We start from the raw sequence: 26009 nt of genomic DNA, 5'->3' as shown, positions 1-26009 counted from the left end.
TATCATCATGGATATTATTTTTAATAATTCCCCCAAACTCAACAAGCAGAGGTTTCTTAAGGGTTAGCTGCAATGTGGCATCTGAAACCATATCAATGAATCCTTTGTACTCTGTCAAATTAGAATCCATTGGTCTATCAGGAAATGTGAACAGGTCCTTTAGCCAAGCATGACTTTGTAACTTCATGGGCGGTCATCTGAGAAGTAATCATTCACTGCGTTATTCTCATTTCCCAATGCTGACCCATTTCAGATCTATACACAGGGCAGGAAGTTCCCAGATGTGGGACAGGACTCCCAGGGCCCATGGGCATCCCCAGTGGGCTGGCTTCCTGAGGTCTGGGGTGAGGAAGGAGTGCAGGGAGCTTGGGCAATCATGCTCTTTCCCAGGGAGGAGGCACCTGGCTTATTCACAGGGCGGGTCCCTTCTCTCGACCGAGTCTGGCTTCTCCAGTCCTTCTCAGGGCTGTGGAGGGAGCAGGCTCGGAGCCTCAGAACTCTGCCCTTCTCTCCACCTTCAATAGGGACCTAGCTTTCCTCCTCTCTGGGAGGCCAGAGCCCCAGGCTCCCTCCCCAGGAGGAGAGCTCTCCAGTGAAGGGAGAGTGAAGGGCAGAGGAGGAAGCTGCTGAAGGAGGGCAGGGCAGAGGCCAAGCCCGAAAGAGAGGAGCTGCCAGCCAATAAGGGGTGAGCTGCCTGCACCCTGAGCTGCATGAGATCCCAGGTATTTCTGTGTGTGGGTGCGAGTGTACTTTCTTGGAAGGATCTGGACTCTATCAGGTTAAAATGTTAACAGAGTGAAGAAAGCTGCCTTGATCTCCCTCCCCTCTTGAATCCTTTCTCCTAAAAAAGAAAATTTTCCCTATTGGCTGTGCGTCCTGGGTTTACCACTACCCAATTTCTTCTCTTTCTCTCTAGCCCTGAATCTGTATGTATTATGTCTCACTTGCCTCCTTTTCTGAGGCCCAGTTTCCTGATGGTAAGAGCGGGTATTGTAGGGCACTGTGAGGAAATTTAATGAAATGTCTGTGGAGTCTACAAAATACCTGGAACATAGGATATGATCAGTAAGTGGTCATTGTTACTGTAATTAGCATCTGTCAGAATTTTGGGGGGTGAAGTACCCCATACCTCTGACTCTTAAATAGAGCTAGAGATGAAGCCAGTCCTACCCCTACTTATAGTTTACTGCTTCTGAGCCTCATTGTGTTCACTTATAAAAGTGGGGTTAATAAGATCTTATAGGAACTTTTAAGGATCTATATATATAAAAGTCTAAGCGACCGAACGACTGAATGATCGGTCACTATGATGTGCACTGACCACCAGGGGGCAGACATTCAACGTAGGAGCTGCCCCCTGGTGGTCAGTGCACTCCCATAGCGGGAGCACTGCTCAGCTGACCAAGGGCGCTAGACTCTGGGCTCACAGCTGGCAAGTGCAGCTGCGGCAGAGCAAGCCTCTCCTACCTCCGCAGTGGCAGGCACAGTGGGGCCGGGATGTGTAGGAGCAGCATGGCATCCAGCCCAGGCTCGGGCTCCTCCCAGGCCGCCTGCTGCTTGGTGCACTACTATATCCCTTGTAGGGTCCCAGATTGAGAGAGGGTGCAGGCCAGGCTGAGGGACCCCACCAGTGCACAAATCCAGGCACCGGGCCTCTGGTTAAATATAAAATCACAGAACTAGATGTAAAAACATGTATAGCTACTAAAGGGTTTTAGAAACTGTTATTGTCTCTACTGGAAAGCCCACAATGAGGCACTGTGCTCCCCTGAGGCATCAGAAGCTCCCAGGGTCACAGGGGGTGGGTAAAGGTGGTGGCTAGACAGAGGTATGGGTGCCCTCACCTTTCCTGAGCCCCAGCTGAAGGTCAGGCCCTGTGTTGGGGACCATGAGAAGCCTGGCCAGGTGCTGGCCTGGGAGGCGATAGGGCACCATGCAATGGTGCGCCCCACTTGAAGAGTGAGTGCGGTTGGATTAACCGTCAGTGTCTCTCCCAGGGCCGTGGTCCACAGTCTTCTCATTGGTGTCCGGGACCACGTGGGGATGCTGCTGTGGCTGCTTGTCCTCTCGGCTCTGAGTCTCCAGGCCTGGGGTAAGCTTTTTCGTGGGGTCAGAAGTGCTTTTGGCATAAGCCCCAGCTGGTTTCCCTTGCAAATTGTCCTCTCCAGGTTTATCACTCTTCCCCACCAGTCCTATGTTCCCCTTTCGAGCTCAGCTCTGGTCCCTCCTCCCTGCTGAGATGGGCTCTAGTTCTCAGTCTCCCCAGCCTGCCCAGCACACCTCATCTTCAGCGTCACGGTCATGGGTGTGACTTTACAAAAGAGCAGGATCTCAGCCTCGGTGGAGACCCTTACTGACCTTGTCTTATAGACAGAGAAACAGGCCACACTGTGGCAGTGATAAGGGCATCTGTTCATGGTTGTCTGACAACTTTGGGGAGGCTGCAGAGTGTAGTGGTTATGAACATGGTTATGGAGCCAGGCAGCTTGGGTCAGAATCCAAGTCCATGGCTTAAAACCTGTATCATCTTAGACAAGTCATTTAATTTCTCCGAGCTTTAGTTTCTCATCTTTGTAGAAGAAGTAGCTAAGTTGCTTTGCTTATCTTATAAAGTTGTTTTAAGCCACAAACCTGACAGTGCCCTTGAAAATGCTTGGTAACCTTCAGAGCTGGCCTGTGGGAGGTGATGTTGGTGACATTGCTGGTTCTAGTGGTTATTGATCCCATGACCTCAGATGCTGGCCAGGCAGAGGGGGATGAGCCATGTTTGTAATGACTAACCCTCAATTAATCCTATCGGAAACATCTAGTTTGTGAGGGCAGTCACAGCAGTTGGAAATTTTCTATATTTCTAGAACCTTGCCTGGACCAATAGGTTGTGTGTGTGTGTGTGTGTGTGTGTGTGTGTGTGTGTGTGTGTGTGAGAGAGAGAGAGAGAGAGAGAGAGAGAGAGAGAGAGAGAGAGAGAGAGATTCTGATCTATTAATAGGTAAGCAGGTGAACTGGTAAAGGCTGAGCCGCTCAAATAAGGGGATGGAGAGACTGCAGAGCCCCTGGAAAGGGGGAGGGTTAGGGGAGGGTGGGAACCTGAAGGCCTCACTGGGGCAGATGTGAGAGGCCGAGGCAGGGTGAGGCCTGAGACATTTCTGCCTTGTTTCCTGGAGGAAGTCAGGGGACTTGGGGAGACTGAGAAGGGGGACTGTGGAAGGTTGGGGGGGAGGGGAGAGGGTGCTGGGGGTGGGTGGGGGGTGGGGGAGCAGGCAGAGCCCATGCCTCTGGGATGGTCCAGGTGTTCTCTGAGAACCAGCACCAAGCACAGTGTTCCTTTGTAGGGTACTCCCCTCAGTTCTCCTGGAATGAAACCCAAGCCAGAGAAGTGTCAGAGCGGCTTGTGGACCTGTTTGTGGGCATCTCACAGCTCATTCGCAAGGGTCGCAATGGTGAGCTGACTTGGGGCTGACTGGGGCTTCTTAGGTGTCCAGCATGTTCCTCAGGACTTCCCTGCGGCTGGCGGGTGGGGGGGTGGAGTCCCAAGAGGGGCATTCACCAAGGAGTGCCATGGAGGACTTGAGCCCTCAGGCCAAGGTGAGGTGCGGGCAGGAGAGAAGACCTGGGGAAGAGACCAGGCCCTGTTCCCAGCTCCCAGCAGTAGGGTGGAGACCCCCTGCCCCTCAGAGAGCTCCTGGAGTCCCCAAGATGGACACAGACAGGGAGCCTCAGGGGACCTGGGGGCCTCATGGGCCTCTCACAGTCCTGCCCGCAGTGACTTTTCATTTGAAAGAGAGGAAGCTACATACCTGATGCTCATTGGGGATTCCTGGCGCTCTGGACCCGGGGCTCCCTAGTTTGAGGGCAGTGGCGGACTTTCCTGAGAGTCACCTTGTTGGGGAGGGGCAGGCCAAAAACACAATCAGAGACACAATCAGAGTCACGGGCAGTGCCAGTGAGGACAGCACATCCTAGGCATCCACGTGAGGCCTTGAAAAGAAGGCAGCTCAGGACCAGGGTTGGGTGCGAGTGTTGCTGGGGCTGCTTTCTGCAGGCGGAGGGTGAAGTCGGCCAGAGAGGAGTTAAGGGTGGATAGCCTCCAGGGAAGCACAAGAAGCCAGTGTTTGGAGAACAAAGCAACCCGACTTCCATGCTGAATACAGAGTCCGATGAGGGATGTTTTTAGCCTAAACAGACTATGGAGATGCCAAGGGGAGGCTGTGGGTGGTGAAGGCCTCCCCCAGGGCCTGTCCCATCATCAAAGGGCAGGAGAGGCCCTGAAACAGGAGGATGAGGGTGGCGTGGGCAGCGGGCCAGGGGAACTGGGTAAGAGCTGCTGCATGCCATCCTTTTGTTCCCTCTGCAGATGCCCCCACCATTGTTTCCCGCAAGGAGTGGGGAGCGAGATCTCAGACTTGCTGGGCCCAGCTGACCCCACCTATGGCCTATGTCATCACACAGCAGCTCACGGGGATGGAGTGCCAGGAGCAGAACATTTGCAGTGAGAAGCTACGGGGCCTTCAGGCCCATTCCGTCTACACCAAAGGCTGGTGCGACTTGGCCTACAAGTAAGAGCCACACTCAAGTTACTCTAGTCAAAGAGAGTTGGACTGGCTCTTCTCTCTTCTCCATCTTCCTTTCATGTTGCTTTAAATAAAATAAGTACAAAATGTTAAAACACAGCTGCCCCTCCTTCTGAGGATGGGTGAGAGGGTTCCTGTGACCGGTATTTGCCATTCAATCCACATGTCCTTGCCTGGCAGCTTCCTGATTGGGGACGATGGCAGGGTGTATGAAGGTGTCGGCTGGAATATCCAGGGTTTGCACACCCAGGGCTACAACAACGTCTCCCTGGGCCTCGCCTTCTTTGGCACCAAGGAAGGTAACAGTCCTCCCCCGGACCCTCTGCTGGAGAGTTATCTATATTCTCTTCCTTCGCTCCATCGTCTCCACACTCCTCTCTTTTCTTTCTCTTTTTTTTAAAAAAAATTTTTTATAGAATTTATTTGAGCCAAACTGACCACCTCTGCTGGGGAGCAAGATCTCAAACATTCCCCGCACGCCTGTCGTTTCAGCCTCCACCACACTCTTCCAAAGTCCTTTCCTCACTTGGACTCTATGGTGTGGTGTCCTTTGTGTCCTCTTCCACTTCTCTGGTCTGCACTCTGCGAGGTTGCTGACGCCACCAGTGAGCTCACAGTGTTGCCGTCACCTCGGTGTCTGAGGTTGTGTGACACTGAGCCTGCACAGAGGCAGAAAAGCAAGGCTTCCTTTTTCCTCCAGTGGCTCCCTTTGGGAGGACCCACCGAGAAGCAGGCAGGCAAGGAAGTCTGAGGAATGTCTTTGTGGGTGTTTACCCTGCAAAACAGAGGAGAGCGCAGGGCCAGGTGGAGTGGAGAGCTAGTAGATGAAGTCACAGCATGGACCGCAGAGGTGTTTCTGTGAGAATTCTGTGAACGGGTGAGAAGAGCAGTTGCCACATGCATGATTGTGGGAGCTGCTAAGTGAGTACTGTCACACTTTTCTTCATGCGAGGTGTACCTGACCTGGTCAGGTGGGCCTCTCTTTGCATGTAGATTGTATTGCCGCCCAACTCTTCCACCTAGAGATGGAGTGGATACAAGTCTTAGTTTGGCCCTTGAAAGAGGTCACAAACTTGGCCTCCAACGGCTGTCCAAGTAGTTCTTTGCCTCTTAGTACTGCTGTCCTAGCTACTGGACCAGTTTCCTCTCTTCCCATCCATCAGTTATTCAGGCTCAGGTGGTAACCTCACCCTCCCTCCAGATCTAGACCAGATTGGAGTCTCTTGCTGACAGTTTGGTGATCCATGTCATCCTTTTTCAGGCCACAGTCCCAGCCCGGCTGCCTTATCAGCCGCAGAGGACCTGATCTTCTATGCCATCCGGAAGGGACACCTGTCCCCCTGGTATATTCAGCCACTACTCTTGAAAGAAGAGATGTGCCTGGCCTATCAGCAGCCAGCAATGCCCAGGAAAGGTGAGGTCCTCCATCCCACCTCCTCCCCCTCCCAGTGACACCCAGACACCAGGGAAGGTTTTTTTCCTGTTGGTGTTCATCGATTTCTTGGGACCCAGAACACATCTCATGCTGAGATCCAGAAAGTTCTGAGAGGGTACCTTCCTGACCTCCACTCCTTCCCACTGGAATGATATGGCCATGGGGCCATTCTTGACACCAGTATGTGTACACACATTTTCACTCCATCAACAGGTATTTACTGAATATCAGACACTCTTCTAGGTACTGAGGATACAACCATGAACAAAACAGACAGCTTCATATTTCAGTGAAGAAAGACCAAAAATGAAGAAATTGACAAGTAAAATGCATATGATGTCAGGTGACAGGAAGGCTATGGAGAAAAACAAAGCATGGTCATGGGGCAGTAAACGTATATATATTTGTGTATATTACGTGAGTACACACACACACACACACACACACACACACACACACACACATACCTTTCTAAATGCAAAACTCAGCCAACCTGCAACATGACCACAGCATTGAAAAAAACCTGACTTCACAGATTATGCTGACATCAGAGTGAATATTTCAAGAAACTGGATAATAAAAATCATAACCTATTTTGGAATGAGCAAGTAGCAGCCTAAAACCAGTACAATTAATAAGCACTTTCAATAGCTTAGCACATTCTCTGCTAGAGTGGATCTTTTCTTGGACTCAAGGATATACTGTATATTAGAGGCCCAGTGCACAAATTTGTGCACTAGTGGGCCAGGCTGAGGGAACCCACCAGTGCATGACTGGGGCTGGAGAGGGACACAGGAGGTTGGCCAGCTGGGGCGGGATCGCAGGAGGGCTCCAGGGAATGTCTGGCCCATCTTGCTCAGTCCCGATCGGCCAGACCCCAGCAGCAAGCTAACTACCAGTCAGAGCGTCTGCCCCCTGGTGTTCAGTGCACGTCATAATGAGTGGTTGAGTGGCCTTTGCATATTATGCTTTGATTGATTGAACAGCTGATTGGATGACCAGACACTTAGCATATTAGGCTTTTATTATATAGGATATTACTCTTCACTCAAGGATATGTTTGATTGATTGATTGATTGAGAGAGAGAGAGAGAGAGAGAGAGAGAGAGAGAGAGAAACATCAATGTGAGAAACATCAATTGGTTGCCTCCCATACATGTCCTGACCTGGGGTCAAACTCGCAACCTAGGTGTGTGTCCTGATTGGGAATCAAACCCCCAACCTTTCCACGTTTGGGATGACACTCTAACCAACTGAGCCACCCAGCCAGGACAAGGATATTTTTGTTATTTTTTTTTTAATTGTACATCTCTAAATAAAGTTTTTCTTGCTTTCAGACAAATGCTATCTTCAGTAATGATAATCTCTTCACATTTGTAGTTCTTTATAGATTTCAAAATACTGTCATATACATGTGATCAGTTCAGAGATGCTGATTTCTGCATATTGGTCCTGTTACATAAAAAGCTCACGCACCTGCATGTATTCGCAGTGCATATTGAAACATGCAGGTACACTTTGTTTTTTGAACAAAATGGCCATGACTCTGCGATCAACGTTTCTTCCCCTTCTGCTCACACACCGGTTTCCATAGTTGTAATCAGAACCTGTAGATTTTTGCCTCTGCCCATTGGCTGCAGCCCCTTGACCCAGACAATTCCTGTGTGGCCTTTTGCAGAGCCCCCCAGCTGAACGCATGTTAGGGTATTCCCCTGGTGCCGGAGGGTGGGGAGACCGAGGAGCAGCCCTGGCTGCAGTGGTGTGATTGTCCACGTGTGGGCACAGGAGCAGTCCCATGGCCTTGTTTTTGTTGTTATGGGGTTTTTTTTTCCAAATTTAATTTAAATTTATTTTTTCCATCATCCTTTATCCCTTCTATGCCCTCTACCACCTCCACCCATCCATGGTCTTGGTTTCTCACCTCATCACAGCTTGCCCCAGCATCATCCCACGGTCAGCGTGGGAAGCCAGAGAGACACACTGCCCTCAAATGAGCCTCCCAGCCAAATACGTCATCATCATCCACACGGCTGGGACGACCTGCAACACATCCGCGGACTGCCAGACTCGCATCCGAGACATACAGTCCTACCACATGGACAGACTGGACTTCTGTGACATTGGATATCAGTAAGTGGGGTCAAGGCTGCAGGAAGGCAGGCTGGGGGAGGAACCGACATTGCTGAGCCCTTCCTTTGTATACCAGGGGCTTTACATAAGGCAGGGTCTTTTATTTGTGCAAGACTCTGGGCTATCATTCAGACATAGCTAAGGGTTAGCTATCTCTCCTGGGAATATTCTCCTCTAGGGAAGACTCTGAAAAGAAGACATTAGAAACAATAGTGATAAAAGCAAAACTGTGAGCCCCTCATGGAAGACCATGGAAGGGTTGTGCCTTTTTATGTATCCCCTTCCAACACTGAGAGACACAGGCCCTGCTCAGCCTCTTCCTCCGTCTGGCCCAACCCCAACTTGCTCCCTCTGATGTTAGAACCCTGCAATGCCTCTGGTACTATTACTCCACTTTATACACATGGGATCTTTTAACCTCTCTGGGCCTCTTTAGCCTCATCTCTACAATTGGGAAAACGATACCATATCTACTTGAAGATAGAGAGCAAAATCAGAATGTTCTCTTTTTGCCCCTTTAACGCATGATCTATCATAAAAAACACATTGAGCTAATGGAATAGCAGAAGCTAAATAGAAGATGCCTTGGCATTTCATAGAAGGGATGTAAGGTTAGAGGATGACAAATTGCAATCATTCATCTATGACTTAATCACAACAGCTTTTGCAAATTCTCAGGGAAGAGGGCATTTCAAGAAGAGAGTGGTGACGTGGGTCAGTGTAATCTGGATCAAAAATATGTTTCCATCGTACTAGCGTCGAGGCGGTCATTGGTCACCTTGGGGAGGTCAGATTCCGTGGCATTGTGGGGAGAAAGGCCATGTCCCAGAGGGGGACTGCAGTGGCTGTTATTATTGCTTGTCATGGTCTGACCTCACTTCTCAGGTTCAGAGATTGTGATTGTCTTTTTGTTTTTGCTTCTCTGTTTTGTCTCTGTGCACATTGGCACATAAGAAATGTTCAGCCAACATTTGATAAATGAATGGGAGAATGAATGAATGATTCAAGGAGTAAATGAAGCCAATTCTTCTTCCAAGAGTGACTTTCTCCGTTTTTCTTTGCCCACTCCTAGCTTCCTGGTGGGCCAGGATGGCGGTGTGTATGAAGGCGTTGGCTGGAATATCCAAGGCTCTCACACCTATGGATACAACGATATCGCCCTAGGAATTGCCTTCATAGGCAACTTTGTAGGTAAGGTGTGAGCATGGGGCAGAGGGGTTCGGGCAATGAAACCTCCTGTGTAATGTCCGGGGAGCATGGGGGGAAAGGCAACCTTGTGGTGCCTGACAATGTCAGGGGTAAATTCTAGCTTTCAGGAACTCAAAACAGGATGCAGGTCACCCAGGAGTCCCTCCCGGACAGAATGTTTCCTCCAAATCCACCCATCCCCATTCCCAGTTCCATCTGTCTTTATAACCATGCCCTAGAACAGTGATGGCGAACCTATGACACGCGTGTCAGAGGTGACACGCGAACTCATTATTTTGGTTGATTTTTCTTTGTTAAATGGCATTTAAATATATAAAATAAATATCAAAAATATAAGTCTTTGTTTTACTATGGTTGCAAGTATCAAAAACTTTCTATATGTGACACGGCACCAGAGTTAAGTTAGGGGTTTTCCAAAATGCTGACACGCCGAGCTCAAAAGGTTCGCCATCACTGCCCTAGAACATAATCTTTTGCAAACTTTGGTACTTATATGGCTCAGTCAGCAAATGCATCCTCTTCCTTGGTAACCATGGCAACAGTGTTGAGGAGCATCACTGCCTGCTATGGCAGAGTGAGGACAGTCAGTGGTGCCCTGTCTGCCTCGCAGTGCCTGTGGAGAGGTGGTGTGCTGTGCCGTGGTTCTCACCCAGCGCAGTTCTGAACCTTCCAGAAGAAGCTTTGCAAAGAGGAATCAGGGAACACGGTGACCCTGTTTTCTCTCTGTGCCTGGCTGCCACAGATGAATTTGCTGGCCATGGGGGGAGTGGGGGTGGGGCAGAGGGAGGTTGGAATGCAGATGCTTGCCCCTGCCCTAAGCAAGGCTCTGATGATTGGTGGGGTATGTGTTTTGCAGAAAAGCCACCCAATGCCGCAGCGCTGGAGGCGGCCCAGAGCCTGATCCAGTGTGCGGTGGACCAGGGGCACCTGGCTCCCAACTACCTGCTGGTGGGGCACAGTGACGTTAGCCAGATCCTGTCTCCTGGGAAGGCTTTGTACAACATCATCAGCACCTGGCCTCACTTCAAACAGTGAGGGCCCGGCAGGCTTTGGTCAAGGAAGCTGTGAACTCTCCGCCTCCATCAGCACTCAGCAAGGCCTCCTCAAACCAACAACACTGCATGGTCTGCAATACTGTCCTCTCAAAGTTATGCACTTTTTATTGGTCTTAAAGACACAGTCAAAGTAAACTCAGCACACAGCCTCACTGCTGCCTCTTCTGCCTCATTCGTGTAAAGAGATCCTGCCCAGGTCCCCTTAATCATTTAAAGTGTTGAACTCCGGCCCCACCGCCCTGCCCCAGAGGGTTGTTATGAGGATGAAGTGAATTAAATGTGTTAGGGTCTTAGAATTTTCAGTTGGCCTAGAATAGTGGTTTCATTAAAGTCAACAGAGGTATTGTTACTGTTGTTGCTGTTGTTGCGATTGTTGCTACAACACTCCTGTGGATGGAAGGATTTGCCTTTGTGGGCACCGGTCTCAGCTGCCCTGGGGGAGTTTGGCAGGATGAACGCTAACCTTGATATGAGCAGGGGGCAGCCTGTGGGGCCACAGGTTAGGCAGGTGTCAGGGCGCCCCTGTCAGGGTGTGTGTGTGTGTGTGTGTGTGTGTGTGTGTGTGTGTCTAGAGCTCATCTTGTCAGTTATTTTTCACAATCATAAGCTTGAAAAACCAAATGATGCCAAATGAATTTTCTTTGGTTCCAGAATAGAACACTAACCTGGATATTTTACAGAAAAACCCACCCAAAGGGCACAGACAGCCTACTCAAGTTCACCAGTGAGCTAAGGAAAGGGAGGAACTCTCAGATTCTGGGCACGGCACACTTCCTAGCACCCTGCTGGTCAAAGTCACTTTATGGCCCCTCCTTTATGGCAGAATGAAGTAAACCATCTTAGCAGCATTTAAGTCTCTCCACACTCTCACTCCAACCTCTCCTTTTCTGCAGAATGAGCCCAAGTGGGCAATTCACCGGCTCACCTCCTGGGCTTGCCAGTATTGGGGCCGTGGCCCACACTGTCCCACCTCCCTCTTGGCCTCTCCAACTCCACCAGGAGCCCTTCCTGAAGGCTTCCTGCTCCTCCAGACCGGAAATGACACCCCCTCCCCTGGGTGCCCATGGACTTGGCCTGGGCCTTCTGGTCGCGCATCCTCCTCAGACCTGGACTTCAAGGCTGTGCCTGCATCTTCCTGGTGGCTGTATCCCCAGGTCCACCGCAGGCCTGGATCACGAGAGGTGGGGGGAGGTCACCGATGTGTCTGCACAATGGAGGGGTAAGATCCACCCCCGCAGGGTGGGGTGAGCAGAGGCAGTTCTTCCCCCAGCTGTTCTTGGGACATTTGTCACCGAGTGGAAAATCCCAGGTGTCCGCAGGCTGCCTGAAACCCACCCACCACGGTGGCCTGTCAGATTTCTCACAGGTCAGTCCCATCCTAATTCCAGGCCACCCACCGCTCCCACTCTCCCGGGCCCTCACATCAGTGTGGGACTTGAGGGCAGACCCTCTCCGGGGCCCAGGTTCCCCCACTCCCATCAAAGGTTTCTGTGACCTTCTCACCTGTAACTGGTAACCGTGGAAACCGGTAACCGCAGCCTGGAGGCAGCAGTGGCAGCTGGCCCATCAGGAAAGGTTTTCCCCGGAGGCCCCTGCCCGCCTTCTCCCTGTGCCCACTGGCTCTTCCTCTGTCTCCTTGGCTTTCTGCCCACATCTCAGGCCCCATTCAGCGCCTCTGTCTCTGCCTCTGCCTCCCTCGCACCTCTTGCTGCCTCTCACATTCTTCCTCTCAGGCCGCCCCACCTGCTGCCCCTCAGTGCTCCTCATCTCCTCTCTGCCTGCCCTTCTGCGGCTGTGGCTGGCCCTGTCTTTGCCTCCCTCTTTTGATCTAGAATATGGCAGCGTGGGAGTAACAGTGGGACAAGGGGGCTGGGACTCCCACCAATAGGCTTCACTGGGCCCCCCAACCAAGCCCTACCTGTCCCAGGGCTGCCCGGAATGCGGGGCGGGGGGGTGTGGAGGGGGGCAGAAGGCCAAGGAGGAGGCTGCTCTGGGGAAGGTACATATTTCCCAGAGGCTTAGTCACACAGCAGTGGGACAGGTGTGTTTCTGGCCCAGCAGGTTCTGCTGGGCAGGGCTGGCAGAGGGCAGGGCCTTGGTTAGAAGAGCAGGTTCCCCAAGAGGGAGGGTGTTGTTACCTGGGAGGGGTGGTGGGGGCGGGAGCTCCTGGGAGGTGTAGCAGGGACTCTGGGGGCCATTCCACAGGGGGCTGGAGTGAGAAGTGCCTCCCCATGGTACCATGGTGGGGACCCGAGGATTCCCCCTCAGCGTGTCCCAGAGCACTTGGTACCCAAGACTGATGTTGCCAGGCGGGGGAGGAGGGGCGTATTTCTTGCTCATCCTCCAGTGCTCAGCTCACAGGTTCCTTCTCCCAAGAGTCTAGCTTTTAAAGCTCCTGAGTTAGCATTCTCCTATTCTGTTCTTCTTTGGCACTTGTTTTTTGACTCTCTCTCTCTCTCTCTCTCTCTCTCTCTCTCTCTCTCTCTCTCTCTCTCTCCAGGTTTTATTGTCTGACTTTCCCACTAGATTATAGGCGCCATGAGGGTAGGGAGCGTGCTTTCACCATTCATGTCGTGCCTGCTCCTGGAGCACGGTGGGTGCTAAGCAGAGGGTTTAGACCGGTGTGATCACAAGGTCTGGGAGCCGGGGCAATGATTTGATTGTCTATTGACTTGTCCTGGAGCAGGTGCCAAGTGCAGGTAGCTTGTCTGGCCTGTCCCTGCTGAGCTCCCACTGGCTCATCCCCTGGGGGAGAGGAGGGGTGGGGAAGGGGAAGTAGCCCTGGTGTGAAGATGGAGGGAGGGAAGGAAACGCCCCTTGGGATCAAACCAGGGTACAGCAGACCCCCAGCGCGCACATTGTAAGCGGATAATTGAGAGGGCTGACACCTAATAACGCACAGGGACTTTTTTTTCTGTGCAGACTCTGGGCTGGGCACGTATCTGTGATTTCATTTCATCCAAGCAGGCAGGGGCTACTGTTCCAATCTGGCAGCTGAGGAAACTGGCCCGGCCTGAGGAGATGAGGCCACTCTGTAAGGCCCCCCAGCGAGGGAGCGCAGGCCCGTGCCCAGCAGCTTCTGTCCCGGGTCCCACACTGTTGGGCTGTCCTCCTGTGCTCGCATTCCTTTCACAACTGGTGACTGGAAGTGGACAAAACACCAAGGGGTCCCCTGACTCAGAGTTCACGGAAGTAATTACTCCCCTCGATTCAATTGCAGTCTTCAGTGAACAAGGCGATAGGTGTAAAAAGCCCATGTAAATGGCACAGTTCTGAATTCACGTTGTAATAATAATAATAATAATAGCGATGCAATCCGGGATTGCTGTACCTTTTGGTCACATGGTCGGCCCCACTGGCCTGGTGGGTCTTTCCATCACACAGCTATTCCCCCCTCTCACCCCATCACGCATCACCAGGCCCCGTTTCCACCCCCGTGCGGGACTCTGGTTTACCTTGAAGTGCCCCGTGAGAAGTGTTTCCTCATCGTTGAAAATGTGTTGAACTCCTTCTGAATTTGATTTTGTCATCCTCTCTGAGCCATCGCTCACTTCTTTATCTTCAGCATTTTTATTCAAATCCTTCATTGCCATGCTTCACACACGTTGGGCAATGAGCGCCAGGCACTCCCACATGCATCGCCCCATTTGACCCTCCCAAGAACCCAGGGCACTGTGGTCCCATTTCACAGGTGAGTAACTGAGGACATGTGCTCAAGAGCCCAGGTTGCGCGCCCATCTCCCCGCACCATCATTGCCTGGCGTAGTTTTTCCAGAAATCTACGTCTAGGATTACAGTGACCCTCAGCCACAGGTCTCTGAGTGTGGTGCACCAGCCACCAATGGAACTATCTATCTGTCAGGAATTATCTATCATTCGATTCCTGTGATCCTGTGACTGCCAGAGGGAGAGAAGGATTGTGTGAAATACATGTGTGTGCGCACAAGGTCACACGCGGTGTATAAACACCACTGTTCATTACTATTAATCAATCCACTTTTATTATTGAACATCCACAGTCATTGTTTCTGTTATCACCAATATTCTTATGAATTCCAATCTGAAACTCTTATTCTTGTTTTTCACTAAAAGGCAAGTGTATCCTTGAACTCCATTCTTCATGGCCCTCTCTCTCTCTTAGTCTTTTTACACACACGTAATGAGGTTGACATCTCAAGTGTGCATCTTCTGGGCTTCTGGCCATCTGACCTGGGTATGGCCGCAGAATCCTATGAGTTAACTTGGACACACCAGCGTGGTGCTGAGCCGGGCACATAGGAGATGGTGTTGTATTTCTATAGTTCCCAAAGGTGACGAGTAGAGGAGTAGAGGACTTTTCTGACTGGCTTGGCGTGTGGAGGGGGAACAGAGCTTTGTGATTTGTTGTGGGAAACTGTTTATTGCCTTCACTATCTGATAAGCATGGACAGAGAACCCCCCGCCCCCAAGGCTGGGTGCCTTTGAAGCCCTAGCAAAGGTCGGAGCTAGGCGCCACCTCTGTTTGTCCAGACAGTGGTAGCTGAAGCAACTTCCCCATTTATTATTATGTAAATCCTTGCTGATGCGCTAGTCTGCCTGTTGCCAGGGGTCGCCTGCCTAAGGGCTATGCTATGGGTGCATCCCAGATCAAAAAAAGCTTGGTGAGACCTGAGCACCTGTGGAAGTCCTTCCCCTTGAGTTGGACGTGCCCGCCTGGCCCCCCAATATTCCCAAATTATCTCTTGTCTCTTCTCTTTAATTTGTGTGCGGCTCCCCTTCCAGGTCCTAAACCCTGAACCACGCGGGACATGGGAAGGAAACACTCAACAATTTGTAGACTTCTGGTGTAAGGAAGTTAAGGGGGTGTTGCTGCTTAAAATCACCGACAATCTTGGTTTAAATTCTGGTTCCAGTGGAGCCAAAGATACTTGTTCAACCCTCTAGGTTCGTTATTCTGTCCAGTTTAGGCCATGATGAAGTTCTCTGGGTTGCTATTTGAAGATGAAAGGAAAAACTTGCAAAATGACAAATAAGTGTACAATACCCATATGATCTCACACTGAGTAACGGCAACCAATGTTGCCTTCTCCCAGTGAGGTTTTCATCTGGAGGTGAGTGCGAATGAAGTGAGGGAGAGGACCCATAGGGAACCAGCATGAGGTGAGACAGAGCCCTAAAAACCAAGGGCTGTGGACCTTCTCCGGGCTCTGTCTCTATGTCAGGAATGTTCTCCCCCACTCCCTTCATTTTTTTGCCTGGCCAATTTCTATTCATTCTTTAGCGCGCGCGCGCGCGCACACACACACACACACACACACACACACACACACACACACACACACTCTTGCAGTTGTTTGGGGAGTAAGGTGGGTTAGGGAACAGCAGAACAGAACTGGAGTCCCCGCCCTAACTTGGCCAGTAGGTGGTGCAGGTGAGCCAGCTCCTAGACCAGGGCTGGGAATGGGCAAGCCCTGGTGAGTGTGGGGTGGAGCAGCTTTGCCAGGAATGATTGCCTGGACCTGCTTTGTGAGGAGGCGGGATGTCCTTCTGGTGGGAAAGAGGGGGAAATGGCTGGAGACGCAAACTTGCTGGGGCACTTGCTGCAGGAGTGTGCCAGGTGCTGGTGTCCTGGTACTTCTGCCCGCAAAACTGCTCTTGGCACATCAGGCTCCAGTGGCCAGGCAGCCTGTCCTGAGACATGGAGGAGGAGGCATGCCCGCCTCCCAGATGAGCCCAGCACTGCCTGAGGACAAATCTCCCCTCGCTCTTAGTCAGCCCCTGCTCCCACACTCCTCGCAGATATTGCTACATTTCACTTCCTTCCCCTCCCCACCCTCTTGCTGTCAGCGAACATTGAGGCCCACCAGCAGGACCTCTCTCAGCTTCCTGCGACCTCACAAATGTTCCTGCGACCACATGCCCAGAGCTTTCTTCACATCAGCCTCAGCAGGTGAGGAGCCCCTCTTCTGTAAGATCCACCTTTCTACTCCTTCCCTTGATCTGGTCCTTTTCACACCCTTGGGAATTCCTCCCCTTTTTTTAAAAAAAAATCCTCACCCAAGGATATGTTTGTATGGATTTGTAGGGGAAGGGAGGGAGGGAGAGAGAGAGAGAAACATTGATGTGAGAAAGAAACACCAATTGGTTGCCTCCCATATGCGTCCTGACCAGGGATCGAACCCGCAACCTAGGTATATGCCCTGATGAGGAATCAAACCCACAACCTGTTGGTGTTCAGGATGAGACTCCAACTAACAGAGCCAGTTTGTGTGGGACCTTTGAGGTCGTAGTAAAAAGTGATATTTCTGAGAGATCAGCCCTGGAATTAGACTGGTGTAATTTCAGTGTTTTCATTGACATTTCCTCTTGAGGGCAAAAGAGAACCAGCAAGGGGCTGTCAGGTCAGATGTGGTTTTTGTTTATTTGATTGACAGTTGGAACTGGATTCTGAAATCCAGGTTTGCAGAGTAAACCAAGCTTTCCTTGGCAGAGAAAACCCAACTCCACAAAAACCGCTGGAAGGGAGGGAACATGGTGGGCCTGGCCTTCCTCTTGCCTCTTTGGCTTCTCTCCTACCAGGTGCTCTTCCTCCACTCAGAACTCTGTCATCTCTCTTCTCTGGTTCTCTGCTCCTTCGCTGATGAGCTCATCCACCATCATAGTTTTAACTTCCCAGCTCTAAGGCCCTTCTTAGAGCTGCAGATTCGTACATGCAACGGCTGTGCAATGGCCATCCCGGCTCCCACATGTCCAGCAGTGAATGTATCTCCTTTTTCCAAAAGCCTTTCCCAAGCAGTAAAACTTCAGCTCACTCTTTCCTCCTCTTCTTCATCTACACCCACCGTAGGAGGCAGTATTGTTACTAGCTCAGTGCTTGTACTTTGAAGCTGGACAGAACTGGGACCAGATCTCAGTTTCCAGAACTGCAAAGTGCGCTATACACATACACAACTTAAAAGGCTAGTGTGAAGATTGAACGGGATAATGCAGAAGAAATGACTAATGTCAACCAAGAGCATTATAGGCCTCAACAGATACTAACTAAAATTTGCAAGCCATTAGCTGCAAGTCTTGTGGTTCTGATCTCAGAAATGGCTCCTGACTCTATCCCTTCCTTCCTTCCCCATGCTATGGCCTGAGTGAATGTTGCCATCGTTTCTTACCCAAGTTCTTCATTAGTCACATCAGACTCTTTATTTCTCGTACGGCTGAGAGTCTTTTATTTCATAACATGAAATTATATGTAATAATACGTAATTGCTGATTTCAACTAACACACTTTATCTCTTAATATTATGGTATTTTCTTATAAGATCCAGTGGCTTCAGAAAGGTGACAACCAAGAAGTCCCAATTAGGAGCCCAAGGTGGCCCAGCTGGTAAGGACACGGAGCAGGGCCTGCAAACTCAAGCCTGCCTATCTTCAAAGTCAGTGCACTTCCCTGTAGTCTAATGTCCAAAGATACAGGGACCCTGTGCCCTTCTTTTGTGGAAACTGTGATGGGATTCAGAAAATACGGATCACCCACAAGGCAACCTGGGCAGCTAAGACTGATGCTTGCTCACTCAGGAAACCTCAAACCTTCCTGTTGGAAAGGGCCAGTGGCTATGGATAAGGTGCAGTGCTGCTGCTCACCAGCAGGGGTCGCGCGAGCCTGCCTGTGCTCACCACATGTGCGATGCAGGTGGCACAGAGCGCTCTCGAGCCAGGGACTCTCAGGTAGGTTGAGATCACAAAGCACAACAGTGACGTCCTCCCATCTACACTGGGAGAGGCAAGAAAAGGTTTATTCTGAGAGATTTCTAAGAGACTATGGCCCTGTCAACACCCTGATTTTTTTTTACTTCTTGTTTCCAGAAAATAAATGTATGTGGGTTTTAGCCATTCTGTTTGTGGTGCTTTGTTACAGCAACCCTAGAAACAAATACATATGCATACTCTATGACCCAGCAATTCTGTAGGGTGGCCAGTAATAAGGTGCTATCTCTGCAGTTTGTCAATGTCCGTCACAAAAAAACATCTCCTCTGCCCCTTTCCATAGCCACCTGAATAAATCTATGCAGGGCCATGTCCCTGGCAGGGGTGAGGAGGCTGGAGTACTGCTCTCCATAAAGCCACACGCCTGCATGGAGGGTCTTCTTAGATGAGGAGGGGCAGGTAAGGAACTTCTCCAGGTTATTTATGAAAAAGGCCTTGGGGAATCTCATAAGCCACTTGGCATCCTTGAATTTTCTCTGCCCTGTGGGTCCTCCTGCTTTCTCCATGGCATCCTTCAGGCCACAGATGAAAGGGGAAGTGTCCCATGGCGGGGTGGGGGGGTGGGGGGGTGGAGGCACCAGTGTGGGGAGGGGGGTGGGGAGGAAGCAACAAGGACCAGGAGCCTCTCTGCAAGGGGTGAATGGGTAGAAGAGATGAAGATGAAAATAGGAAAGGGAGGGTGCCTCTCCACTAAGATTTGTACTTGAAGGTATGAACCTGGGTTTGGGCTCAGGATTTTCAAGGTCTGAACGCTGAGACCTAGATTTGGGAAGCAGAGCAGTGAGATTGAAGGACTAGGGCTGTAACGTGGAAGCATGGGAGCAGAAACTGGAATGGAGTCAAGAAGGACTGGTAGTTGATAGGGTGACATCTGCGTTTGGTAACCTCAGAACCTGGAGTCTAATATTATGGTGATGGTTGGGGTGGATTTAAAGTTTGAGTTTTGGAGAAATGTGACTCTGATAGCCAGAGTGACTCTGGGGACTCGCTGGTTGAATTTGGCAGAGGGGCTCAGACTTGTGGGATGGTCTGTAACGGCTGAGATTTGGGGACCTAGGACTAAGACCTGGGGACTTCCCAACGTACCTCAGAGTTGGAGAACTTCAAGATCAATAGGACTTAGAGGCCAACAGGGCAAAGGACACCTGGCAGGGAAAGTGACCACTTCGTGGGAGTCAGAGGCAGTTGAAAAGTCTGTGGGGTGGGAGAGATTGGAGGCCAGAGTAGGCAGAGTCCCCATGTGGATAAAGAACAGGGTTGCAGGGCAAGGGGGCCTCTGCCTCCCAGAAAAGCGTAGCCCACCATTTTTCTAGTATTTATAAAACTTTAATGCATTTTTATTAAATTCTCTTGTAGGTATAGTTTATAATTCCCCCCCCCCCCAATTGAAAATTTAAGCTAAAAGTTAGTAGATTTGGAGATATAGGGGAAAGAGCAAGAAAGTGTAACACCTGTTTAATAGAACTTCTAGAAGCAGTGAAAGGTGGGAAAACTAAATGAAGACCTAGTAGAAGAAAATTTTGTTGAGCTGAATAAAGATATGAGTTTTCAGTTTGAATGGGCCTATCAGATGTTAATGATAATAATAAAAAGACCAATACCTAGACAAATCCATATAAAATGTCAGAACTCCCAAGGTAAAGTAAAACGACAGAAAGCTTTCTGAGAGAGCAGTTTATCTACAAAGCAGTTCTTGGAGGGAAATATAAAGACTTAATTGGTTGCATTAGGAAAAAGGTAAGATTGAAAATAATGAAACTAGCTATATAACTTAAGTCTAAAAAGGAACAACAGAATAAACCTAAATAAGAAGCAAATGATAAAGAGAACAAACATTATTGAAATAAAAAACAAAGATATAAGACAGAAGATCTAAAAATGCCTGAAGTTGGTTCTTTGAAATGACCAATAAAATAGACTAATCTTCAGAAGATAAATTTTAAAAAGTCATATATATATGACTATTAGGGATGAAAAGAAATATAATTAAAGATGCAGCAAAGATTAAAACAGTAAGTGGATATTATGAACAACTTTATGTCAACAAATATAAAAACAATAAAATGGAAAATATTCTGAGAAAAATGTAAATATTCAAAACAGAATTAAGAATAAAAATTTTGAATGGTTATATAACCAAAGAATTTAAACTCTTCCCATGAAACAAAACATCAAGCTCAGTTTTATTTGCAAATTCTACTAGTGTTCCAGAAATAGACTTTTCTAGGTGTATAAAAATTCTTACAGAGTATAAAAAGACAGGTTCATACGCCAATGCATTTTGTAAAGCTGCCTGTTATCCTTGACACCAAAACCAGAAATGAATAGTAAAATAAAGAAAAACTGCAAAACAATATCTCTTCTGTATACAGATGCAAAATACTAAATGAAATTATTAACCTAAATCCAAAAATGCACGAGAACGATGTAAAATAACTTGACTTTTACTCTAGGAATGCAAAGTTGATTCAACATGGAAAAAATATATTAATATAACTCACTCCATTCATAGATTAGAGAACAAACTCCATGGTGTCACCTCAGTTTTCAACCACCATATAAAAACTCTTAACAACCTAATAAAGGAAGTAAATTTTAAATAAATTTAGAAGTCCAATGCAGTGGTTGGACTATTTGATCATTAAAGCTCATATGTGTTTTGATCTCCATAAATGACTGTTGTAAAATGATGAAAGTGGCAGTGACTGTAAATAAAAGAGCTGGGGAGGGGTGACTTGTCTTTCTGTCTCAAGCCGTGATTGGGTAGGAAGAATGCCTTGGTTTATTCATGTAGCAGGTGATTTGCATTGAGTAAGTCAATACATTGGCATTTACTTATGGCAGATAGAATAGGGCCTAGAACAGTGGTTCTCAACCTTGGCTGCACTTTATAATCACCTGGGAATCTTTTTAAAATCCTGATTTCTGGGCCTCATCCTCCGGAAATTCTGTTTCTTTGTTATGGGGTGAGGCCACAACATTAGTAAGAAAGAAACAGAATTTCCGGAGGATGAGGCCCAGAAATCAGGATTTTAAAACGATTCCCAGGTGATTCTAATGTGCAGCCAAGGTTGAGAACCACTGGCTTAGAAAGTTCCTGACCTGGCTGATGTTCTCCATCCCTTTTGATGTTCTGTATTATGTAATTAACAGAGTCACTGTATCTTTTTTCTTGCTAAGTGGAAGGCTTCCCGTGTTTCCCCATGATCCCTCTGGTTCTGGTGTTTAACATCTCACACACTTACATTGTTTTTTCCTAAGTTGAGCGAAGCTCCTTCAAGACGGCAGGAAAGGGCTCCTCTACCTGTTGTCCCTACAAGTGCCCAGGAACAGTGTTCACACTGCAGAGGCTCATCTGACACAAAGACGCCTTCTCCTGTCAGTCTGGGTAGCATAAGCTTGGTGGCCCCACGGTACAGCCGCCCTGCTTTCAGACCTTGGAGAGTAGGCTCTGAACTGTGAGAGAGCATCTGCCCAGGGCAGCCCTGTCTTTAAAAATCACTGAGTTCCATGAGGAGACCCATGGTGGCTACTCAATGCACAGGGGCTGTTTATTGAAACCTTTCCCCAAGATGTTTGTGTTTGGGGAGCACTTCGCGATCTTAAGCTCCAAATCAGAGTTCCTATCTTTGGCTGCCAGGCATTCTTCCCAGCCCTGGTGACTCCCATCTACCCAATCCCCTTTCCCCAGTAGAATAAATAGATGTGTTGAATGAATGTACACCTATGAGTGAGTGAATGGAAGAAAAGAGAGAAGAGGAATAGAATGAATGAACTTGGAAGCTACAAAGACTCATGGATACGCAGAAATTCTCATGATCAGCAAATTTATTGGCTGAGAAGGCACTGGGGTTGGGAGGTAGTGGTGCAGAAGCCAAGGGGAAAACTGCAGAACAAGATACAGCTGGAGGGTTCAATGGCTTCTTCCAGGGGGTTAAACGGTGAGGCTTTGGAACCTCATGGCATTATCACGAGAACACTACGCCCGTCGGCGTCCGCTAAGAACACCTCCAGCTCCCGCGCCTCCGTGGCGTCCCGCGGGCCTCATTTGCATGGCCAGCTGGGCGCCTGCTTCTGCTGGGTCTGGTGGCAGACCGGGACGCACTGGACACTCCCGGAGCCGCCGCCGCCGCCCCCAGAGGAGCCGCCGCCACAGCCGGATCCGCCGCCGCCCCCACCGCCGGAATAGCAGTCGCCCCCGGAGGAGCCGCCTCCGCAGCCGCCGCCGCCGCCGCCGCCAGACGACCCCTCGTAGTAGCACTGCTGGGGGACGCACGAGGTCTGCTGGCAGTAGCCGCCAGAGCCGCCGCCGCCGCCAGAGGAGCCCCCGCCGCAGCCGCCGCCGCCGGAGTAACCTCCGCCACCGGAGTAGCCACAGCCGCCGCCGCCGCCGGAGGAGCCGCCCCCGCAGCCGCCGCCGCCGCCACCAGAGGAGCCGCTTACATAGCTCTGGCAGATCTGCTGGCCCGAGCCGCCGCCGCCGCCGGAGTAACCTCCGCCACCGGAGTAGCCGCAGCCGCCGCCGCCGCCGCCGCCGCCGCCGGAGTAGCCACCGCACTCGGAGCCGCCGCCACCGGAGTAGCCACCGCAGCTGGAGCCTCCACCGCCGCCGGAGCCGCCGCCCCCGGAGTACTTGATGCCCCCTCCAGAGCCCCCGCAGCCGCCAGAGCCGCCGCCGCCGCCGGAGTAGCCACCGCAGCCTCCACCGCCGCCGGATGAGCCTCCACCGCCGCCGGAGTACTTGATGCCCCCTCCAGAGCCGCCGCAGCCGCCAGAGCCGCCAGAGCCGCCACCGCCGGAGTAGCCACCGCAGCCTCCACCGCCGCCGGATGAGCCCCCGCCGCCGCCGGAGTACTTGATGCCCCCTCCAGAGCCCCCGCAGCCGCCAGAGCCGCCGCCGCCGGAGTAGCCACCGCAGCCTCCACCGCCGCCGGATGAGCCCCCGCCGCAGCCGGAGCCTCCACCGCCGCCGGAGTACTTGATGCCCCCTCCAGAGCCGCCGCCGCAGCCTCCAGAGCCGCCGCCGGAGTAGCCGCCTCCGCCGGAGTAGCCGCCACCGCAGCCAGAGCCGCCGCCGCCGCCGCCGGAGTATTTGATGCCCCCTCCGGAGCCGCCGCCGCCGCTGCCGCCGCAGCCACCGGAGCTTCCGCCGCCGGAGTAGCCGCCGCCGCCGGAGTAGCAGCCAGAGCCTCCGCCGCCGGAGCCGCCGCCCCCGGAATACTTGATGCCCCCTCCGGAGCCGCCACCATAGCTGCCGCCGCCGCCGCAGCCACCGGAGCCGCCTCCACCGCCACCGCCGCAGCCACCGGAGCTGCCGCCGCCGCCGCCGCCGCCGGAGGATTTCCCGCAGAACACGGGGCACTGGGGGGTGGGCTGCTTTTTCTGAGACATCTTCTCTGAGGTGGAAGGAAACCCTGAAAGGAGGGCAGAGAGAGCATTATGGACCAGTGGAGAGAGGATGAAGGGGAGGAGGCAGCTGTAGCCATGGCAACCCATCACCAGGAGCAGCCTGCTTGAGCAGGCTTCATGCTCTCCTTGTTCAGATCCGGAGAGCTCTCAGCTGGGATTCCTAGGAGTGGTGCTTTTTGGGAAAGAGTTGCGCCCTCTCGCAGGAGGTTTTTTCCAAGCTCTACCTGTATAGCCTGGTTAGTGGGGCCCATTCTTCTCTCCCCAGCTCTGCCGCTGGCCTCTTGTGTGGTTTTGGAGCAAAGGACCCACACTCTCTCCTATTCCTCACTTCCTGTAAAGTGAGGGGTTGGAGTACTTCATCTCTCAGGTCTCTTCCAGTCCCAACACTGAATCAATGAGTGCAAATAGAAGAATACCACAGACCTTCACATAGGGTGGGGATTTTACTCATTCCCTGCACAACAGAGGGTTTGTTGGAAAATCAGAAAGCTGCAGTAACATATTCTCTGCAAAAACTTTTAGTTCAAGCTCTTGGTCTATCCCACTGAGCTTGGCCATCATCCGGGACAGTTATCAGAAAAAGGAGGCTCCCCCGTGGTCCTGCCTGGACTCCGTTGGTCCTTTGGACCACCATCTCTCACCCGATGACGTCAGCCACCGCCTTTACCACTTGTGAAGTCCAACCTTGGTCTCGGGGACTGGACTAGTAGGAAGTTGGATTCCAGCATCTCACAAGTCATTTCCCTCTCTCTGTAAAACAAGCTTTGGGGTTCTGATGGCTCCTAAAATCTCTCCCATCAGCAGCATTCTCTGACTCATTCTCCCTCTACTTCATGAGAGTAGGCTCCGCCTCTCCTGACAACCCAGTCCCAGGCCATCTCAGACAGTCTCCATAGAGTGTCTCCCTGTGCCCAGCACCAGGCCTGGCCCCTACAGGGGTGCCTGAGAGACAGGAGATAGTCTTGCATTGTGAAGTTTACATTCCGGCCAGAAGACAAGCAACACCATCTCCACAGCATCAGCCCAGCCCCCCTTTCTTTCCTGCCTGAATCCCCTCTAAGCATGAATGCAGTTGGGAAGCCAGAGGTCCAGTAGCTCCCAAAGCAAAGAGAGACCTCGCCTGTCCATCCCCCCTGCTCTGGCCTATGCAGGCCTGGTCCGGACCCGCTGAAAAGACCAGGGCCAGTAAACCCACACTTACCCAAAGGAAGGTGAGTGAGAAGAGGGAGATGCTGGCTGTGTGAGGAGCACTGGAGCTTCTGAGGTTTTATACTCTAGCTGTGACTCATCTATTGATTGGGACCAGTCTCTTGTGTTTGGCCTGTTACGTGACCCAGGTTGTCGCCCCACCCCCCTGTGATTGCACGCATTCATAGAGATTTTGGCATTCTTGAAATGGGCAGCCTAGTGAGTGACTGGCCCCTTTTCTGATGCAACTGTGCCGCAGGCTGGGCAGGGGGACGGCCAGCCGGAGTGGATGACTGGCATTGTTTTCAAATCCTCTGGCCCAGGGTGCATGCCATCACCAGAGGGCCATGCCCGAGGAGTATATCCCTGACTGCCTCTTGACATGGCCTAAGGGAATCACACTGGAGATTTCAGTCTTTGGCCGAATGAGCGGGACCTTTCAAATCCCACAGTTTGGCTTCTGATCCCATTGCTAGGAAACCTTCATAACTCTAAGGAGAGCTTGCTCCTCTTTTGACAAATGTTTCTCCCCCAGGGTCTCCTGTGCTTTGCTGGGATGTTTCTGTCTTGCCCACCGGCTTGAGACAGTGAATGAAATCCTTGCACCCAATTCGGGGTTGTACACCGTGGATACTGCTGTAACTACAGTGGGGCCTTGACTTACGAGTGTCCAGACTAACGGGTTTTTTGAGATACAAGCCGTCTCTTGGCCGATTTTTTGCTTTGAGTTGCGAGCTAAAATTCGGGTTACCAGCCAGCTTCAGATACCCCACCGCTAGTTGGCGCAGAGAACGTCACAGTGAACGCCACAACATCAGCCCAGCATCACGTGTCTCACTTGTTCACTTTGTGATTTGACATACGAGTAATTTGAGTTATGAGCTCCGTCACGGAATGAATTAAACTCGTAAGTCAAGGCCCCACTGTAATGGGACACTGGTGGCTACTTTGATTTGTTCCTGGGGCAGCAAGTGTCTGTGACAATTGGTAATGGATACTGACTTTCCTTGCAAAGGAGCCAGCTAGAGATCAACCATGTGGTCCTTGCCACCACAGCCTTTTGGCTTTGGTGTCCTGTGGTCTTGTGTGGCAACAATGACCTCAGCCTAAGAGACAGCCATGGAATGAATAAACTTGGGGTTAGGTGTCTGGGTTTAGGTGCTCCCTTTGGTACTTGCCAGCTGTGTCACCTTGACAAAGTCACAGCACCTTACCTGGCGCCTATACACAGGAGACTCTGAGTATTTGTTGAATGAACACACTCAGTTACCTTGC

General features: G+C 51.0%; 2 protein-coding genes across 3 annotated transcripts; one reads left to right on the top strand and one right to left on the bottom strand.

The window, feature by feature from the left end:
• The first annotated feature begins 582 nt into the window (after positions 1-582).
• On the top strand, positions 583-10584 carry PGLYRP3 (peptidoglycan recognition protein 3). 2 transcript variants are annotated; one of them, XM_059675222.1, is made up of 9 exons: positions 583-722; positions 1998-2092; positions 3333-3440; positions 4355-4556; positions 4752-4870; positions 5833-5985; positions 7938-8136; positions 9209-9327; positions 10202-10575. In XM_059675222.1, exons 2-9 carry the CDS (start codon positions 2044-2046, stop codon positions 10378-10380), a joined length of 1128 nt encoding a protein of 375 aa, XP_059531205.1. In that variant the 5' UTR covers positions 583-722; positions 1998-2043; the 3' UTR covers positions 10381-10575. The 2 variants fall into 2 exon arrangements, with proteins under 2 accessions (XP_059531205.1, XP_059531206.1); XM_059675223.1 differs by lacking the exon at positions 3333-3440 and having other exon boundaries at positions 10202-10584.
• Positions 10585-21947: 11363 nt separating this feature from the next.
• LORICRIN (loricrin cornified envelope precursor protein) lies at positions 21948-24804 on the bottom strand. The gene is made up of 2 exons (XM_059673683.1): positions 24748-24804; positions 21948-23551 (listed from the first exon to the last, which is right to left on the bottom strand). Exon 2 carries the CDS (start codon positions 23526-23528, stop codon positions 22182-22184), a length of 1347 nt encoding a protein of 448 aa, XP_059529666.1. The 5' UTR covers positions 23529-23551; positions 24748-24804; the 3' UTR covers positions 21948-22181.
• Positions 24805-26009: the final 1205 nt, after the last annotated feature.

Source organism: Myotis daubentonii, chromosome 18 (assembly GCF_963259705.1).
Source record: "Myotis daubentonii chromosome 18, mMyoDau2.1, whole genome shotgun sequence".
Lineage (NCBI taxonomy): Eukaryota > Metazoa > Chordata > Mammalia > Chiroptera > Vespertilionidae > Myotis > Myotis daubentonii.
This window is presented reverse-complemented; position numbering and strand designations above follow the sequence as displayed.

Excerpts from the sequence above, each read along its gene's own strand:
- PGLYRP3 (XM_059675222.1), top strand. The coding sequence starts at position 2,044 with ATGCTGCTGTGGCTGCTTGTCCTCTCGGCTCTGAGTCTCCAGGCCTGG. Across the intron at positions 8,137-9,208 it reads TTCTGTGACATTGGATATCA|CTTCCTGGTGGGCCAGGATG; the intron begins GTAAGTGGGGTC and ends GCCCACTCCTAG. Across the intron at positions 9,328-10,201 it reads CTTCATAGGCAACTTTGTAG|AAAAGCCACCCAATGCCGCA; the intron begins GTAAGGTGTGAG and ends TGTGTTTTGCAG.
- LORICRIN (XM_059673683.1), bottom strand. The coding sequence starts at position 23,528 with ATGTCTCAGAAAAAGCAGCCCACCCCCCAGTGCCCCGTGTTCTGCGGG.